This window comes from Podarcis pityusensis (genome assembly GCF_964106645.2).
Source record: "Podarcis pityusensis genome assembly, chromosome: 1".
NCBI classification, from domain to species: Eukaryota; Metazoa; Chordata; class Lepidosauria; order Squamata; family Lacertidae; genus Podarcis; species Podarcis pityusensis.
Window position 1 is genome coordinate 133,124,700 of NC_138028.1, and position 20,932 is coordinate 133,145,631.

A 20,932-nucleotide genomic window follows, 5' to 3' on the forward strand; every position below is an offset into this window, starting at 1 on the left:
TCATTGGAGGCCTTTCTTCATGTGCCCCCTCCATGACAGGGCCAGAGGGAGGCAACATGAGAAAGGCCTTTTTTGCAGCGGCTCCCCCCTTGTGGAATGCTGCTCTCCTCCGGCTCGCCTGGCGCCTTCATTACACATCTTAGGCTCCAGGAAAAACATTCCACTTTTGAATAATGAAGCCATCTATGGCCTTTTAAACTGTGAGGTAATTGTTTGTGTTTGGTTATTATGGTATGTATTTTTGTGTTTTTATATTGTGATGAAGGGTAGTCTAGAAATTTAATAAAGGAGCAAACAAATAATAAGGGAAACCTGGGCACAAATATTTCATCTGAAGGCACAGAAGTTTTGAACGTTGGATGTTGTATTGTGTTTTAATTTGTTGGAAGATGCCCAGAGTGGCTGGGCTAACCCCGCCAGATGGGCGGCAGATAAATAAGACAATTATTATGACTTTGAAGACACCGCCCCCAGGCTGCTGGCTATGCAAATGGTTTAAAGCGCCGCGAAAGCGCCACCAATCGCTCCATTTCCTCGGGTTTCGTTTGTTTCTTCTTGCCAGGGAAAGGGCACCGAGGCCGGGTGGGCACCGAGGCAGGGAAGCGCTCCCTCGCCAACCCCCCGTGACCCGCGACCTGAGGGGAAGAGCTCTCCTCTCAGGCTTCAGCGGCCGCGGGAGAAGGCGGGGAACGTGCGCGTGTGTATGCGCGTTGCGTGTCGGGGCGGAACACCGCGGCATTCACTATTATTTTACTGAAGTTAAATACTGGCGCGATGTCAAAACCGAAAAGAGGAGAGGGTTTTCTTTTTTTAAAAAAAACACGAACCCTGGCAGATCCCCTGAAAACTACGCTTCCCAGGAAGCAACGGGCCCTTTCCTGATTCTTCTCCCTCTCCCCCCGCCCCCCCGGGACGGGGCTTGGGCCTAAAAGTAGATGCGGGATCTATAGATGTGGGGGAGGGTTTACGCGTCTCTGAGGGGAGGAGAGCGGCGGCGGCGAGGAGAGCGACGGTTGGGGAGCGTCGGCGCGGGGGCGGGGCTGGCGCGGACGTTGGCCGGTTCCGCGGCGGTGGGCGGCGCGTTCGGAGCCAGTCCGGGCGTCGGGGTTTTGCGAGCAGCGGTGGCCTGAGGCCCGGCGTCGCCGCCGCCGCCGCCTTTCGTGTGTGTGCTTCTCTTTCCGGCGTGTGTGTGAGGCGTTTCTTGTCCCTGCGTGTGTTCCGGGGGCCTCCGCGCCCGGCCCTTTCCTGACAGAAGGTGAGCTGACAAGAGCGCGGCTCGGCGAGTGAGGGGCGGGCGGGCGGGCGGGCGAGCGAGCGCCTGCCCGCCTGCCTTGAGGGTGGTCGCTCTGCGGCGGGGACGCTCCGTCGCCGCTCCGCCCCCGCCATGAACTACCAGCACCTCCAGCAGCAACAGCAACTGGCCAACTCGGCGGCCATCCGGGCGGAGATCCAGCGCTTCGAGTCGGTGCACCCCAACATCTACTCCATCTACGACCTTCTGGAACGGGTGGAGGAGCCGGCGCTGCAGGGCCAGCTCCGGGAGCACGTCATCGCCATCGAAGGTGGGTGACGCGGCTGGAGTTGCAGCTGCTGCTGCTGGTGTTTATCTCTCTCCCTCCCCCCCACCCCCCCACCCCGCCTCCTGTCTGCCCTGATTCGGAAGCGAGCCCTTCTGCGCCCCCCGGAGTGTTAGCCTCACCCCCAAAGAAAGATCGCCGCTGTGCCTCTCCCTCCGCCTGTGACGATTGCAATCCTGCGCACCCTGGTAGCTCCTTGCGGAGCAAGCCCCGTTGAGTGTAGCGAAACTTGTTTCTGAGCGATGAGTCGCGAGATGGCCCACTGGCCTCTCCCTGGCTTTTATGGTAATACAACAAAAATGTATAGCACTCTTCGTGTGTGCAACAGCACGCAAGTCGTCGTGATTCTTGCAATAACTGTGTAAGGTACAGGTGAAACTCGAAAAATTAAAATATCGTGGGAAAGTGCATTTATTTCAGTAATTCAACTAGGTGAAACTAATATATGAGAGAGACTCATGACATGCAAAGGGAGATATGTCAAGCTTTTATTTGTTATAATTGCGATGATGAAAACCCCAAATTAACAAGCTCAGAAAATTAGAATATTAAATGAAATCAGCAAAACAAGGATTGCAAATAGAGGAATATTGGACCTCTGAGAAGTAGAAGCATGCATATGTACTCCGTACTTGGTTTGGGCCCCTTTTGCATCAGTTACTGCCTCAGTGTGGCCTGGCATGGATGCTATCAGCCTGTGGCACTGCTGAGGTGTTATGGAAGACCAGGATGCTTCAATAGCAGCCTTCAGCTCTTCTGCATTGCTCAGTCTCATGTCTCTCATCTTTCTCTTGGCAGTGCCCTATAGATTCTCTATGGGGTTCAGGTCAGGCAAGTTTGCTGGCCAATCAAGCACAGTAATCCCATGGGCGTTGAACCAGGTTTTGGTACTTTTGGCAGTGTGGACAGGTGCCAAGTCCTGCTGGAAAATGAAGTCAGCATCCCCATAAAGCTCGTCTGCGGAAGCATGAAGTGCTCCAAAATCTCCTGGTAGACGGCTGCATTGACCCTGGACTTAATGAAGCACAGTGGACCAACACCAGCTGATGACATGGCTCCCCAAATCAACACAGACCGTGGAAACTTCACACTGGACTTCAAGCATCTGGCATTGTGTGCCTCCCCATTCTTCCTCCAGACTCTGGGTCCTTGGTTTCCAAATGAGATGCAAAGGTTGCTCTCATCAGAAAAGAGGACTTGGGACCACTGAGCAACAGATCAGTTCTTTTTTTCTTTAGCCCAGGTAAGATGCTTCTGACGTTGTTTCTTGTTCAGGAGCGGCTTGACAAGAGGAATATGACATTTGAAGCCCATCTCCAGGATCCGTCTGTGTGTGGTGGCTCCAGCCTCATCCTACTCATTGTGAAAGTCCCCAACGCGTTTGAATGGTCTTTTCCTGACAATCCTCTCCGGGATGCAGTCAACCCTGCTGCTTGTGCACCTTTTTCTTCCACACTTTTCCCTTCCACATAACTTTCCATTAATGTGCTTCAATACAGCACTTTGGGAACATCCAACTACTTCTGCAATTACCTTTTGAGGCTTTCCCTCCTTATGGAGGGTCTCAATGATGGCTTTCTGCACAACTGTCAGGTCAGCAGCCTTCTGCATGATTGTGCTTCCTACTGAACAAGACTGAGAGACCATTTAAAGGCTCAGGAATCGATTGCAGGTGTTATGGATTGAATAGCTACTGCACCTTTTCATAATATTCTAATTTTTTGAGATTGTTAATTTGAGGTTTTCATCAGCTGTATGCCATAATCATCACAATTATAACAAATAAAGGCTTGGCATATCTCCCATGGCATGTCATGAGTCTATCTCATATATTAGTTTCACCTTTTAAGTTGAATTACTGAAATAAATGAACTTTCCCACAATATTCTAATTTTTCGAGTTTCACCTGTATGTCGGTGCCATCACCGTACTGAGACAGATAGGGGTTGGCCCTAAGGTGAAGAAAGATTAGAGGCGCCAGGGCTTCCTTATTTCAGTTCTCAGTTCTCAGGCACTGAACTGCCGTGAGGGGTCAGGTGCTTTCCAGTCAGAGACTGGAAAAGCTATTTTATTTGCTGTGAGTTCCCTCTACCTTTTTAATAGAATGCCATGGAGTGTCTTGCTGTGTGGTCTGCATAAGGCTGATCTGATAAGCTAGACTGATTCCCTAACTGTTCTATCACATTTGTTTGACGGACCTGTAAAATATTGCGAAGAAATACTTAACAGAACATTTTTTTAAAAAGTTTTCAGGGGAGGGTCTTAAGGAAGGAGCACCTTGGAAATAAATAAATAGTGCTGCTTTAGAAATGCAGCTGCTTCTTGGAAGTGCAAAGTACACATGTGGTGTTTTGATGTTGCATATCAGACATGAGCCTGCACACTACAGCCTCTTGAGGCAGGCTGTTGCTTGCCTGTCTTACTGTGCAGCTTAGTTAGCAAGTCCCTAGAGAATTCGTATTGCTCTGCAAAGCCTGTAGGATGTCTTTGGTCCTGGTCAGGTTGCAAAAAGACCAGCTGGAAAGGAGTTATTGGACTATATAAAAGAGCCTTATAGTTTGATGAGTATGGGAAAGTGTGGCTGTTCCAATGCCTTTTTTGGTTGTTTGGATTTCTAGTATATCATTTTAGCATATAAGCATAATATAAATAAATAATATTTAGTTGTTGCTTTTTAAATGAGCAGGAACGCAAGATACCTCTAACATTAACATGTTTTTTGTTGCTCTCTCCTATTATAAAGGAGAAGAGGGCAGAGGCTTTGAAGAGTTACTTGCATAGCCATATTGCAGAAGCTTAATCTAATCCTTTAGACTGAGCAGGTGATATCTACTTGCTGTCTCATGAGCAAGTAGTTCAATTAAACCAAATATTCTTAGAATCATTAAGCTCCCTCTTGCTGGTTATGTCAGTGCATTATTGTTAAGGAGTGGTTTATATTCTGTACGGTATTTGTCCTGATTTGTATGGTATGTGGCTTGGATTGAAGTATTCTTGTAAATTTTAATGCATTTTAGTTAATCTAAACTAATTTCCTCTTTACTACTCCCCCCGTCCCGTCACATGATCTCTTGCTTTTATCTGACCATTTCCTCTCTTAAGGGTTATCGGATAAAGTTTATTTGCATATTCTTACTGTTCAGTTATAACAGAAAGCACCTCTGAAGTTCAACTAGTGTGTATTATTACTTAAATTTAGAAGTTGGTAAATTTAGTGCTTGCTGACTGTAATGTTCCGCCTGTTCCTTTGGATCAGGATTCCTTCTCAAATCTTTGCTTAGCTGCATATGTTTTTGTGTTTTAGTATATGATTTTCATGCATCAGTTTGGAATGCTGCAGTACAACACTTCACCATCTTTCTATCACAGTGCCTAGTCACAAACACAAATATGTACAACTTTGAGCTTTCACATTCTTAAGTCTGCCTTTTTTACATTTGCTACATGTGATATAAGAATATATGGTAGGTTGTAATCTTTCTGATGTGAAAAATGTAGCACTTCATCTTTTTGCTTTGCTTAGTGTTTCAAACCTGAATTTGTAAGAAAGTATATGGTTGTTTTTTGCTTCTTTGAGGAGAAATATGTGGTAATTATATGGAGGCATGTTATAGTGATTGCTGTTGAAATGAAGGGAGCTATAGGGGGTCAGGGTGTTTATCCATTTGTAAATTAAGGAAATAACATTTACATTACACTGATATTGGATAGCGGTAATAGGCCATAATATTTTGTGTCTGGAAATGCTTTGAAATTTATCTGTTGAAAGTATTTTAGTGTTAGATACTGTGTTGGCAGTTATCAGTGTAGTTTAGCTCACTATACAGTGGTACCTTGGGTTAAGAATTTAATTCGTTCTGGAAGTCCGTTCCAGAACCTGAAACTGTTCTTAACCTGAAGCACCACTTTAGCTAATGGGGCCTCCTGCTGCCGCCTCGCCGCCAGAGCACGATTTCTGTTCTCATCCTGAAGCAAAGTTCTTAACCTGAGGTTATTTCTGGGTTAGCGGAGTCTGTAACCTAAAGCGTCTGTAACCTGAAGTGTATGTAAGTGTATGTAACCCGAGGTACCACTGTACTGTTCATTGGTGGCTAGCTTCAGACTCTTCAGGAAGTTAACAGTAGAGAATAAAGGCTAGCTATCTTGTCCTGTAAATTACTGGCTGGTGACAATTTAAACTACCCGAATATAGCAGGTATCTGACTTAAACATTTCAACATCACAATATCTTCAAAAGCAAGTATAGAATTGCAGCCTACTTTCCAGTGTCTCAAACTATTATGTTCCTGGTAACTTTAAAAAAACGTTATCTACTTTTATTAGGCAGTTTTGGGAAAAGGCATTTTTGTAGATTATCTTGGGGTAAATGATGCCACAGTTACGGGGGCCTGCCCTTTGCTTTGGATTGATGGCATCTTTGATCTTTTATCAAATACTGTAGTTCTCCATCCTTGAACTAGTGATCTGGTTTTCGAAAGTGGAAGCTCATCCTGAAGATAAAGCAGAAATATCTTTCTGAGTGAGGAAAGGTTTTCCTGCATTAAATGGAATGCCTTTTTGTGTGTGTAATTCACACTGTGAACTCCAGAATCACATGGATATTGTTATAGCACAAATTGCAAAGGCTGTCCTGTGATAGCCCACACTTTGGAAAGGGTAAAAGCATTACTTCTGAAGATAAATGATGCCAAGTGCCAGCTTCTCTGTAGGTAAGTATTATTTTCAAACTTCTCCCTAATTTGATTACATTATTTTGGTGTACAAGATGCAAAGTGTGAAAAAGTAGAGAAATGATCTTATTTTTAATTCACTAACATTTCCCACTTTTTTCCTTAACTGAAGAGCTTGATAATAATGATAGGTTGAGAAGTCTGTACATAAATATTCTATGTGGAGTAAACATGATGTGTGAATGGAAAAACGGAAAAGGCATATATATATATATGAGAATTGCTATTTAAAATGTGATATTAAAAATGTCACTGATGTAAACTGTGTATTAGTTCATGTGTTTTGAAAATATAAGTAGAAAGTGTCACTGAATTGGGGAAAAAAAGTGACTAGACACTGTTGTGGCACCCATAACGTAGGTTCCAGAAGCCATGTGGCAAACAGCTATTCAGTCCCAGTTTCTAACACTGCTCTGATGTGATGGAAGAATGGGACAGATTCACAAGGCACTGGGGGCAGCAAAAATACAGTCAAAAGTACATGTGGCCCCTGTGCTATAGACTAGACAGAGTTGGAGAGGAGCTGTTTCCATTTTGCTATCCCTGAGATTGCTGTCAGGCATGTAATTTTTCAAAAGTAAAACAAAACCACATTATTAAAATAGGAATCAACATTGAATAGTTCAAGATGAGCATTTCAGGAAAAGGAAAGCACCATGTGCTTTGAAAATGATTGCAAATTCAGATACAAAATAAAATAAATAAAGCAACAGCTTTAAAATACACCCAGAATGTATTTATTATTTTTAAACTTTAGGCTTTATGAATTTCTACATATTATACTGAACTATCCCCGAAGAGAGTTTACTATTTAATATATTGATGCACACAAATATTAGTATATTAAAGTTCAGCACTGACTTTTAATAGGCCTTGTGACAGAAAACTGCAACAGCTGCTGCAGCAGCTCACTAGTGGCTAAAGCCTTTGAGATTACTCCAGAATAGACAAACAGAACAAATAAATGCAGATTAAGTTCATTGTTTAAAATACTCCATACACAGCATGTAAATTAGAGGCATATAAATTATTATTAATAAATTGTTGTTATGTATTAGAGAAATAACCAGTCTCAAATTGTTAAAAGGCCAATTGTATTAAATATGAAACACAGTTGTTACCATTGTTAACATTCACGTTGAATGCAAAATAATATTCACAGCACACCTGAGTGCTAAGTGTAAGAAAATTATTCCAGAGTGTACTGATGTGAGGCAATAGATTCAGATATCAAAAAAGACTATTTTTCCTTGGCTGCAAAAAAGAGAGAAAGGCAATCACCATTGCAATACTCTAACCGTTACAATAATCAATACTGCAATAATTCCAAAGCAATGTCTACCATATCATGTACACTCACTTGATATTCTAAATGAATGTCTGTCATACATACACCCCCTACCCTGCAACACAAACCACTGTGAAAACCAACATGAGGAGAAGGAGATGTAGCAGCAGCAGCAGAGGAGAGAGCAAGCAATTGCCCCATGACAACTAATTATCTGTGGGGCTAAGTATATAGTTTCTCACTTCTTGAATGCTGGAAGTCTAAACTTGTACAAGACACACAAAATATATGAAGCTGAACCATTTGCTTTATTTTTATACAACATTATGTTAAGCTACATAAAGTTTATCATGAAGATTTTCTAAGCCAGGAGGATATCATTTCTGCACATAGGCAGTAATGCATGTGGGCCAGGAGGAAAACAAGCAGCTAGAATTTCTGCAATCATTGTTTCTGAACTCAGCACAGGTGGAGCAAACACTTTTGTCAAGGTCAACCAAGACATAATGCTTACATGCACTTCTAGCCAGGCTTGCTCCCAAGTCAGATTTTATTTTTTTTAAGTGTGGGTATTTTTAGATATTACTAGGAGAATTCAAGATTTACTCATTTGACTATTGAAAATGTAGTTTCTACTGAATAAACTGCAGCCTGGAAGTTAAGATGCCACAAGAATACAGTGGTACCTCGGGTTACATACGCTTCAGGTTACATACGCTTCAGGTTACAGACTCCGCTAACTCAGAAATAGTACCTCGGGTTAAGAACTTTGCTTCAGGATGAGAACAGAAATCGTGCTCCGGCGGCGCGGCAGCAGCAGGAGGCCCCATTAGCTAAAGTGGTCTTCAGGTTAAGAACAGTTTCAAGTTAAGAACAGACCTCCAGAACGAATTAAGTACTTAACCTGAGGTACCACTGTAGTATTTTTTGTATTTTTTTGCCATTTAGATAGTGCCAGCATATATTGCGCAAAATTCCTTTCTGATTTTAGTGTGATTTCACAAACACCCCCCACCCGTCTACCAATTTTTCTCAGAAATCAATTCTTGCCATCTAACCAAGAAGAAAGCTTTTTAAATAAATTTGTTTTATCAAATAAAATACTACCCCTTCCAGTCGTTCTGACCCTATATAGAGAGGGGCAGCACTTTTAAAAGCCAAGAGAATGTGGAGTAAATGAACAGGAAGGTACTCTGATGCAGGGTTCAATATTAGCCGCATGCCAGGTGCATTTTGTGATTGGGGATTGGTAGATTGTGAGCACTTTGAGAAGTCTTGGTGCCTCCCCACCCAGCACGCAAGTGAGATTGCTGGCAGCTCCCTTCCCTTTACTGCTTTGCGTCCCGCCCCTGCCCCCCCCCGTGAGATCGCTGAATGCCGTCTTCCAAGTGCCGCTTTGCCTCCTCCCGCAAACATTTAAGTTCAAATTCTAGCACCATATTTTACTCACACATACACACGTATGTCCGTATTTGTAAATATTAATTATTCAAATGACTATTTTGGCTACTACTGCAGGGGCTGACCCCGTTAATGTTTGTGGTGTCGAATCAAGAATTCTCAGTTAAACATCTGGCTAGTTCAGATGACAACCTTGAGCTAGGTTAAGAACTATGAGAACTGAAAGAGGAAAAGTAAACTTTATCCAGGGACAGTCTACATATACATTGGCCTATTCTTATCTTTTTTTCTTAATGGTGACATGGACCATTCATAACGTAAGAGTCTTCTTCACAACTGTGAGCAGGGCAGTGCGGGGGGGGGGGGGGGGAGTAAACACAAGTGACAACAATTAACTATAGCAGTGTTCACTGCTCCTGCTCAGGCTGCACAGTAAAACCATTTTGGCTCCTGAAATTCATTTGGATTGTGTAGATGAAATATAACTGATAGAATTCGACAGAATCTACTTTCAGGAAGTTTGTGGAAAGAATGTTTCCCATCCCTTCTTTCTGCCCGCTGCAGTCATCTGTGCCTTTTGAGGGTTGGGAGGTCCTCCTGACAAAGTGGGTTGGTTTGCAGGGGCTACTGTGGGAGGGGGAAATCACCCCCAAACTCTGCGTGATTTTGTGCAATTCCCATCCCCTTTTGCCCCACCACACATTGTTCATTATACTCTGGAAAGGCTTTTCAGGCATAAATGCGGCTGAAGCATGTGGGGAGGGACAGGAAACTTCTTCCATTCACTTTAAGAACCTTCCCCAAAGCCTCTTAAAGTTTTCCCATTCTTCCATCACATCAGAGTACCTCCCTGTTCCTTGCATTGCTGTACACACATCACACACTCTTGGCTTGTGTCTCTTTGGTTGCTGTGAAGTGAGACTACCACATTCTTAAAATGTTCTTGCTGTTCAGTAGGTATTGATGAATCATATGGTTAGATGTACCGTATTTTTCGCTCCATAGGGCGCACCGGACCATAGGACACACCTAGTTTTTAGGGGGGGGGATAAAGGGGGGGAATTATTTCCCCCCCCAGGCCCCAGAACAGGGCTAGGAGCGGTGGCAAGATTGCGTGCAACCTCGCCGATGCTCCCGGAGCTTGAGGGGCTGGGGACAGGGGAAGCCCGGGCTTCCCCCGACCACAGCCCCCAGCCCCCAGAACAGGCTGCTATCCGCAAGCCTTCGGAGCCCGGCGGGAACTCCTGCTGCGCTCAGAAGGCTTGCGGATAGCTGCCTGAAGCCTGGAGAGCGAGAGGGGTCGGTGCGTACCGACCCCTCTCGCTCTCCAGGCTTCAGCGAAAGCCTGCATTCGCTCCATAGGACGCACACACATTTCCCCTTCATTTTTGGAGGGGGAAAAGTGCGTCCTATAGAGCGAAAAATATGGCATTTCAGTTACGCCTTTTTAAAGAAAATGTGAAGGGTTTGGGGACTAGTTCTTTGACCTTGAGGTAAAAGGTGCATTTTAAACAGTGTATCTGCTATACTACTAGATGACAGAAGTGCTGTGCATTTGTCCAAGCATTGTAATAATCTGGCGAAAAAGAGGAGAAACGCATATCTGAAGCCATGATTTTAACTCTAGATAACCAATTGTACTCTGCTACAACTTCAAATAGATTTTTATTCACCGATGCTACTGTGACATAATACCAAGTTCTTTATTACTGACACACAGATAACAAATAAGGTTGTGCTAAATTTAAAAATGCTGTAGCTCCATTAGTCAAAACAAAATAAAAACAAACCTTCCAGTAGCACCTTAGAGACCAACTAAGTTTGTTATTGGTAAGAGCTTTCGTGTGCATGCACACTTCTTCAGATACCATGTAGCTCCATTAGTTGCATTCAGGTTGAGACCGTGAAACACTTTCTTTACACTTGAAAAAAGCCAACTGCTTAAGTTTAAAGAATCACTTTTATTTAAGTTTTGCACTTTACATACTGTATAGATGAGTTCGTTTACCATACTTTTCCATGTATAAGTCAATATTTTCCCCAAAATTTTTAAAGTTTAAAATTGGGGGTTGTCTTATACACTGAATGTTGTAAATAAATAAATAAATAAATAAATAAATGCCGCCATCCATATTCTCCCCCCCCCCCAGCCTCACCTCACTATTGGCCTCACGACAAACCCTGGTCTGGTACTCCCCCCAGCGGCCCCCACTCCGGACATTGTCCCTTCCACCCGGTTCCCTCAGCTGCCCCCTGGCTACCCAGACCCCCCATTCCTCAAGCGCAATCACTCAGGCAGCTCTGGCAGTCACAGCTCCTCTCAGCGGCGGAGGAATCCGCTCCGGCGCTTGGGGCGGAGTGAACCGCTCATAGGGAGGGGGCGCACTGCGGGGCCTCTGGAGTCTCTCTGCCTCCTCCCACTCAGCCGTCCTACAGCTGGGGGGGAGGCAGTGGGCAGACCATTTGGGCCCAAGGGGCAGAGTGCAGTTCACTCCCCTAGATGTTTGAGAGTGGAGCAGAAAAAGGCAATTTGACTTCTGCAGCATACGAATTCCCTCTTAAAGGGTTCTTTAGTTATGATTCTTGCAAGTGATGTTGTTGTTTAGTCGTTTACTCGTGTCCGACTCTTCGTGACCTCATGGACCAGAGCACGCCAGGCACTTCTGTCTTCCACTGCCTCCCGCCGTTTAGTCAACTCATGCTGGTAGCTTCGAGAACACTATCCAACCATCTCGTCCTCTGTCGTCCCCTTCTCCTTGTGCCCTCCATCTTTCCCAACATCAGGGTCTTTTCCAGGGAGTCTTCTCTTCTCATGAGGTGGCCAAAGTATTGGAGCCTCAGCTTCAGGATCTGTCCTTCCAGTGAGCACTCAGGGCTGATTTCCTTCAGAATGGAGAGGTTGGATCTTCTTGCAGTCCATGGGACTCTCAAGAGTCTCCTCCAGCACCATAATTCAAAAGCATCAATTCTTCGGCGATCAGCCTTCTTTATGGTCCAGCTTTCACTTCCATACATCACTACTGGGAAAACCATAGCTTTTACTATACGGACCTTTGTTGGCAAGGTGATGTCTCTGCTTTTTAAGACGCTGTCCAGGTTTGCCATCGCCTTCCTCCCAAGAAGCAGGCGTCTTTTAATTTCGTGGCTGCTGTCACCATCTGCAGTGATCTTGCAAGTGATACAACTTGCATTGAATACATGCTGGATTGATAGCATGAATCGGATGTTTAATGACACTCAATATAATGTTCTACAGAAGAATAGTAGCCTGGGCATGTTACGAGAAAAGTACATGAAAATAAACATAAAGAGTGATGCTATAAGGATGTAAATATGTCATTAGGGTGGGATCCAGAGGATTTCTGCTTGTAGAAGTCTGCCTAGTCTTCAAGTGACTTGGGAAGAACCTTCTGATACATCTACCTTTAGCGGAGTCAGCGGTCAGCGGAGTTACAACCCCCAAAGTGCCTTCTCAGTGAAGGCACCCTGGCTTTGGAACAGCCTCCCCGCCAAAGTTAGGTTGGTGCTGACTCTCTCCATCTTTTGTTACCAGCTGAAGACTTTCCTCTTCTTCCAGGCATTTGAAGTAAGGGCTTTTCAGTGGCAGATGTGAGAGAGATTAGCAGTTGTATCTTCTAATGATGTGTTTCTCGTCATAATGCATTTTACTACTGCTGTCCACTCTGATAAAATTTATGATTAAGGTACAGAGGGATTAAAAAATAAATTAATTAACAATGCTACAATGGCATCTGATGGAAAGGAAGGATACAGTTATTTGTTATTTCTTCGTGGCTTCTTTTTCTCTAAAGGTATTGATTAAGGTTGCAAGTAAAGTATGACGATGTTGCTATGCTTATGTCCCTGTGCTTATTTTGCATATATTTAAGGTTAACTGAATTGTTGTTGTTACAGACTTTACCTTTTGCATTGCATTGCCATTTAATCCTGATGTTCACACATTTTTCTTTACACCATCCTGTGTGTGTACGCATATGTAAACATAATTGCAAACCTACCAACTGAGGTTAACAGTTCATATAGCTGATGAAGTAGTGGACTAGCCCAAGAGAGCTTGTGGCATAATAAATCGGTTAGTCTTTAAGGTGCCACAAGACAAACCATTGTTTGTTAACATGATATATTATTATTAATAATAGAGGTTTTTAAAAATCACTTGCATCAGTTAAGAGCTGCAATAAATCCTTGTGTGTGCTCGCAAACAGGGGGTATCCAAATCTAACTGGTGCAAAGGCATGGAAATTTTACATGTTCATTTGGGTGCTGGGGGAGCATTTAGAGTACCAGTTAGCTTGTGTCCCTGGTGTTACACATTGCTTGTTCCATTTCACTTATTTTCAGTAGTTTGATTTCCATGTGGATTTTAAAGTGGGGCACAGATGCACGTTTTTGTGTTTAATGCATGTGCATAATTATAAGTGTAAGATCACAGTAAATAATTCATGTCAGTTGGGGTCTTGCTGCTTATAATGAGTTCTCATGGGCAAACCTGGATTGCTTAGCTTCTTTCAGATACATGTAATACTTTATGCTTCCTATTGGGTAAAACTGACACAATCTCATTAGCTGTTAAGAATGAAATGGGAGAGAGTCCATAGAATTTCTAAATTTTCAACTCTCATGAAAGAAGCAGAAACGTTTGGACATGATAACCTTCCTTTCACTCCCCTTAAGGAGTCTTAAAGTGGCTCACAATCTCCTTTCCCTTCCTCCCCCACAACAAACACTCTGTAAGGCGAGTGAGGCTGAGAGACTTCAGAGAAGTGTGACTAGCCCAAGGTCACCCAATTGCTGCATGTGGAGGAGCTGGGAAGCGAACCCGATTCACCAGATTATGCGTCCACCGCTCTTAACCACTACACCACGATGGGTCAGGTAACAAACACCAAACATATCAACCTGTTGGTTTCCAACACAGCTAGTAAGCTGATTAGAATCGTAGAGTTGGAAGGGACCCCCAAGGGTAATCTGTTCCAACCCCTCAATGCAGGACTCTTTTGCGCAAACCAATAACCCTGAGATAAAGAATCTCATGCTCTACTGACTGAGCTGCCTCAGCTGTCAATATATTTTGGGTTCTCTTGTGATTCTCTAGTCTGTGTACAAACATGGGAATTCCAGAGAAGTAGCCCTGTTTTTGCTTCTGTAAACTAGTTGTGTTTTTAAAAGTTAATTGTGTAGTGGTTAAGAGCGGTGGACTCGTAATCTGGTGAACCGGGTTCGCTTCCCTGCTCCTCCACATGCAGCTGCTGGGTGACCTTGGGCTAGTCACACTTCTCTGAAGTCTCTCAGCCTCACTCACCTCACAGAGTGTTTGTTGTGGGGGAGGAAGGGAAAGGAGAATGTTAGCCGCTTTGAGACTCCTTCGGGTAGTGATAAAGCAGGATATCAAATCCAAACTCTTCTTCTTATTGTCACACAAATCTTATGGGCAAAATTCAGAAGACTGGATAACTGGAGACAGGATTTAAATGGTTGAATATGTGTTCAGGATCAACTGACAGAAGACTATTTTGTTATGTGCTGGTTTTAATGAATCAGTATGTTTAACACATTGGTTTTCGGGTTGGGAACCTCCAGCCACCGGGCCAAATTAGGCCTAATTTGATTCACAAGACTATTTCCTCAACCATGCCCATTTGTGACGTTGGGGACAGGGCAGGTGAAGACATGATTGTAAACACCAAACTGGAGCATTAACACCTACTCCCCATTGTTCCTTGACAAGCTATTTGGAAATTCTTTTGTGCAGCTCATCCCTGTCCAAAACGGGGATTGCTGTATGTGCTGAAATTGAATTTTTGTCAGGACAAAGTCTATTAAATGTTAGTACAGTTCCAGTTGTAGATACGGTACCTTGTGTTCAAATGGATGTTACTTCCAATTGTTTGGTTGAGACTTCCAAGGCAACTAGAACGAAGCTTCTTGCCAGAAAACAACCTAGTGATTGACAAGTTTTATGCAGATAAAAATATTTTTGTCTAATTGTGCAAATATTCTGCTGCCAACAACATTAGAGTCCTGAAAATACCTCAGTTAAGTATAAATAACATATGTTGTAGCTCTGTTATCTCTGAGGTATATCTTGGCCATCTGCTATATCTGGAATTGGACTTGTGTTCTACATGCTGCAGAAATCTGTTCTCCCTAAATAACTTTAAGGAGTTGATAGCTAATAAGGTGGCCTAATTCAGAGTTTATCAGATGTATTACTGTAGATTAGCTATATCATTGCAATATAAAATAACTTGCATATAAGCAATTTTAGATCCAGGTATAAAATAATCTAGCCAAGCACGATACAGTACTGTTCATGATCAAGAACCAAATGTTCCTTTCCTTAGACACTTTATTTTAGGGATTTTTATAATTATTTGTTTTACATGAGCACTTAATACTGATTTTGGGATACATGAATAGCTAGGTTTTCCTGACACATGGACTTGAAACAAGGGATATTCATTCCATGATGTATAGAAAATAGTATATGTGTTCTTCTCAGTCATTCTGAATATTATGCCCAGGAGTTAACTGAGTGTTAACTTAAAGTGTGTACACACACCTTACATTGCTACAGCACAACACTTTGTTTAGCCTGTTTCCCCCACCTTTTATGAAATTGGAATGTCTACATTATAATCTCTAAAAATTTCAGTCTCTGTCTCTCTCACATACTGGTTTCATTTGGATGTCACAATAAACCATTGCTTATTGTGCTGTTCAGTGAAGGATGAGATATAAATAAAATAAAACAATTACCTCTGTGAATGGTTTTGACAGTCTGAATCTTGATGTATATCTAATCAGTATTTGATGTTTTTCCTTGTATTTTTATGTTAAAATTTTGAATGAGTGTAAGGCTACAACTCACTTATCTGGGATTAAATGCTGGTAGCTTGATTCTGGGTAAAAAAATATGTTTATGGAAAGGGGAAAGACTGGTTGCACAAGTAACCTTTCACTCATGCAATCATATGCCATGTGTGTATGTATAAAATGAGGGTTGTACACATGTTGTGGTTGTTACACTGGTAGCTAGTTACAGAGATTACATAGTTTAGGCATAAAATGAAAGCCAGATGCAAGATCCAATTGTTTCAGTTGAATAAATGGTGCATGGTTTCAAGAACTAGAAATGTATGAGCCTGAAGATAAAAACAAGCCACGTCTAAGAATAATGCATACACATACAAGTCTGCGTGCACACACACAAACAGCACATTCCTTTCAGACTTCAAGAAGTGACCTACATTTGGCTTGCTTCTGGCTATCCTGAACACCATCTGATTCTATCAGTGTGTTTTCTTTAAATGGAAAATATCTAGAGAATCTTATCATCCTTTCAACTGAATCATCCAGAATACCTGAATTACACTGCATATTGAGCATGTTTGTGTACAGAATAGAATTTATGTGTTATATAGATAAATGGTGTTGCAGTTTTTCTTTTGTTCATTTTTTGCTGTGATTGGTAGGCATCTGGCTAATTTAATTTACAATCTTGTAAATTAATAGAGTGGCGACCTCTAAAACAGTCTTTTAAACAAGCCCACAAATGTTACTAACCTACACAGAAGAAATTTCATGTGAGCAAACAAATTCCTTCTAACCTACAGATGCTAGGCTGGTGCTTCCATGCAAAGTTGCCCTGAATGATTTCTCCTCTCTTCATTTCATGTGCTATTCTCTTTCTCAGGGACTCTTGACTCCAGTTAAGGGGAAGTAATAGTACGGCTCTATTCTTCCTTGATCAGACCACACCTGGAGCGCTGTGTCCAGTTCTGGGCACCACAATTTAAGAAAGATATTGACAAGCTGGAATGTGTGCAGGAGGTCAACCAAGATGATCAAGGGTCTGGAAACTAAGCTTTATGAAGAATGGTTGAGGGAGTTTGGTATGTTTAGCTTGGAGAAGAGGAGACTGTTGTAGAGTTGGAAAGGCTCTTGAGGATCATCTAGTCCAACCCTCTGCAATGCAAGTCTCTCCACTAAAGCATCCATGGCAGATGGCCATTCAACCTCTGCTTAAAAACCTCCAATGAAGGAGAGTCCACAACCTTCTGAGGGAGTTTGTTCCAATGTCAAACTGCTCTTACTGTCAAAATGTTCTTCCTGATATTTGGTAGGAATTTCCTTTTTTGTGATCTGAATCCACTGGTCTGGGACCTAACCTCTGGAGCAGGAGAAAAGAAGCTTGTTCCCTCTTCCATGTGACAGTCCTTAAAATATTTGTAAATGGCTATCATATCTCCCCTCAGTCTCCTCTTTTCCCGGCTAAACATACCCAGCTCCTTCAAATACTCCTTGTAAGGCTTGGTTTTCAGACCATTTATCACCTTGGTTGCACATGTTCCAGCTTGTCAGTATCCTTGGAGGATGGAGCAAGCTTGTTTTCTTCTGCTCTGGAGGGTAGGACCTGTACCAATAGCTTCAAGTTACAAGAAAGGAGAATCTGACTAAACATCAGGAAGAACTTTCTGACAGTAAGGGCTGTTCCTGCATTGCAGGACTTGGACTAGATGACCCTCAGGGTCCCTTCCGACTCTACAGCTTTATGATTCTAGAAGGTAAACAAGGATCCAGGTCAAACTGTCTGGCAAATACAGTTCTAGACATGTTCCTAGATTTCATTTGGAGTCTACTCTTCAAGTTCCTGTGAAGCCCACTTAAAGGTTGGGAAATTTCTTCTGGTAGGTTGAAGGGTAGGTGGGAACTGTTACTTCTTTAACGTTTTACAGTACTCTCACCATGATCCATTGACTACGCTGAATTGATGATCAGATGGATTCTGGATGGAAGTTGGTGTCAGTCTCCTTAGCAAATGTACACAGTCTCTTCTACCCTTTCATTATCTAGCCTTTTCCGTATGCTGAAGATGCACTTCTTTACTTTAGCCTTTGACACTTAAGATTTACATTTTCAGGACCTGTTCTAGTTGTGATTCTAATTTGTTTGAAATGGTTTTTAATGTTGTATTTTACATTGACGTAATCCTCAATGGGTGGGGCTTTTTCTCATCAGGCTCCATTTCTTTGCATTTTCAAGTGGCTGGGGAAACCCAACCAGATGGGCCGGGTATTATTATTATTACTACTACTACTACTATTATTATTATTTGTAACTGGCTTTTAATCTATGATTTGTGACTTTCTTCTATGTTATTTCTGTCATTTTCTGCTAGTACTGCTACCTTCTTATATATTTAATTTATCTGTTTAAAATTATTTCTTTTACTGTTGTATACCACATCAGTTACTAGAAGCATGTATTAGGAAAGTGAGCATTTATTACTTACAATTTTTGTGAACAGCAGGGGCAAATTTTGCCCCAGTTGTTTTGTTGCTGCATATCTACATTGTTGATATTGCTTTTTAAAATTTAAACCTTGATCCACGTTTTTGACTCTTAAGAGGTACAGTGGTACCTCGGGTTACAGACGCTTCAGGTTACAGACTCCACTAACCCAGAAATAGTACCTTGGGTTAAGAACTTTGCTTCAGGATGAGAACAGAAATTGCGCTGCGGCGGCAGCAGGAGGTCCCATTAGTTAAAGTGGTACCTCAGGTTAAGAACAGTTTCAGGTTAAGAACGGACCTCCAGAACGAATTAAGTTCTTAACCCGAGGTACCACTGTATACTAATATGTTCAGATAATTGTTTTAAATTCTGTCTAAAACAATTGCATTATTAGTCTTTGGAAATGTTTTAAGAGCACAGTTAATATATGGTTTATTTCTTTATTCAAATCCTGAGATCCATCAGCTGGAGTTAGATGCAAAATAATGGCTAGAATTAGCAGAACATAAGAAACAAATGTTAGACAATATTTATTAATGTGTTAAGAATGGAGCCTTGCCAGAAGATGTTCACTTTTACAGGCATCACTTAAAAGCCAATAAATATTGCCAGATTCAATAGATCACTTTCCCAAGTAAAAAAATTTTTAGGTTGTGTATTCATTATTGCCAGTGTATCAAGTGTGAATGCTTGTATTATTAAGTATTCTTGCAGATACTGTATATCAATGGAAAGAAAATGAGGAATGTAATGCAACAAGGTTTGTTCAATTATCTGTATTCTATCAAAAGTTATAGGCAAATAACCAGAAAAAGGAGTGTTGAGAGCCCATCAGGTGTCATCTTGTTTCGACAATACACCTCATAACACCACTTTTTTTGGAGTAATGCCATAAAATTATACATCAATGGAAAGATAATTTAGTTAAGAATGTAATGCAATATTTTTTATGAAAGATTATTTATTACAACATAAATAAGGAGGACATTTGTCAGTGTGTTATATGATTGCTATCAAGTTGGTTGGGGTTTTTTGTCTTTCATTTAGTGAGCTTGTAAAACGTAATAAAATTAAAGAAATGGTGCAAAGAGTTGACTGGTCACCCAGAAAGTGATGTAAAATAGTAATATTAAGTGAACAAGGCTACAGTTATGAAGAAATTAGAAGAAAAATCAGTGGAAACTTAACCAAAGGTGGCATTTCTAAATTTTTGAAGAGGTATAAGGAGACTCAGTCACTACAAAATCAGACTGGTAAAGGCAGGAAAGGTGCACAACAGTAAGTGACGATAGAAGACGATAGAAGAATTGAGAAACTGCCTACGTGACAGAAGAAAATCATCTGGATGTATACAAGATGACATGGCACAATGTATTGTGAAGTTGAGTGCAAGGACTGTTCGTCTCAGACTGCAGGAATATGGTATAAATGCTAAAATTCCAAGGGAAAAGCCATTGTTACCACTCAAACAAAGGTTGAAAAGATTAAACTGGGCTAAAACCCATGTTCAGTGGAACAATGGGACAGTGTTATTTGGAGTGATGAGACCCAAATCTCCTTGCTTGGTAGTGATGGCATGTAATACGTGAGGGGGAGTATCAGAGAAGATTTGGATTCTACTTGCCTTGCACCTACCATGAAACACCCAGTTAGTGTTATTATCTGGAGTTGTATGACAGCAAATGGTGTGGGCAGAATTTGTGTCATTAATGGGACTATAAATGCCCCAAAATACATAGCCCAGACCTTAACCCAATTGAAATGGAGCCAACTAAAAAAGCTTGTTAGAAGCAACCTAGCAATAAAACCCACTTAATAGAGGCAATAATTCAATCTTAGTTTCACAATATTACAGCTGCAGAACTAAAAAGCTTGGTTCACTCCATGGGAAGGCTAAAGGTTACCCAACTAAGTATTAACTGACATGGTGAGAATTTTTGTATATCTCATTTTTTCTTTGCGTTCCACGTTTCTTCTTTATGAATGTTGTTGTAATAAAAAAATCCTTCATAAAAATTATTGCATTACATTCTTTATTAAATTATCTTTCCATTGATATATAATTTTATGGTATTACTCCAAAAAAGGTGGATTTATGAGCCATCATTGCCAAAACCAGATGGCACCTGATTGGCTCTCTAAACACTACTGTATGTAACTCTTGAAAGGGGTGTGTGCATATAGAGAAAGAGAATCATACCTCTGAAGAGACTGAAATCTTTGAACACTGCATTTTTACTTGAAAGTCTTAATGCTGCTGATTGAATAACCAAAAGCTGATGAAAAATTACATTGCCTCAAACTATCATTGTTGGGTCCAAAGACAAAAAAACAAAACTTGTATTACTTCCAGTACCAGGGACAGTATTACTAGTTGCTGAGGAACAGGAGTGGTAATAAAATGCTGGAGTAAATAAATAGGCCTTATATTTCTTGCTTAAATATGCAAGAGTATGGCTCAGATTAGTCAAGTAATGTTAATAACACCTGAAAAAGGCAAGTGTGCACAAAATCAAGTTTCTTGAGGACCCCCCAATATCTATCTATCTAATACTGTATTAGTTCTGCTTCCCTTAATGGGAGGCTAGTGGTGTGTGTGTGTGTGTGTGTGTGTGTGT

The 20,932-nt window shown here is 41.7% G+C and overlaps 1 protein-coding gene across 3 annotated transcripts in view; it reads left to right on the forward strand.

The window, feature by feature from the left end:
• Positions 1-1,289: 1,289 nt before the first annotated feature.
• Positions 1,290-20,932, forward strand: part of AGAP1 (ArfGAP with GTPase domain, ankyrin repeat and PH domain 1) — a 320,069-nt gene continuing 300,426 nt past the window's right edge. For 2 of the 3 annotated variants that reach the window (XM_081016056.1, XM_081016057.1), the window contains exon 1: positions 1,290-1,562. In XM_081016056.1, the coding sequence (XP_080872182.1) occupies positions 1,385-1,562 (178 nt within the window). In that variant the 5' untranslated portion in view covers positions 1,290-1,384. The remainder of the gene's footprint in view (positions 1,563-20,932) is intronic. The other variant, XM_081016058.1, reaches the window with a different exon arrangement.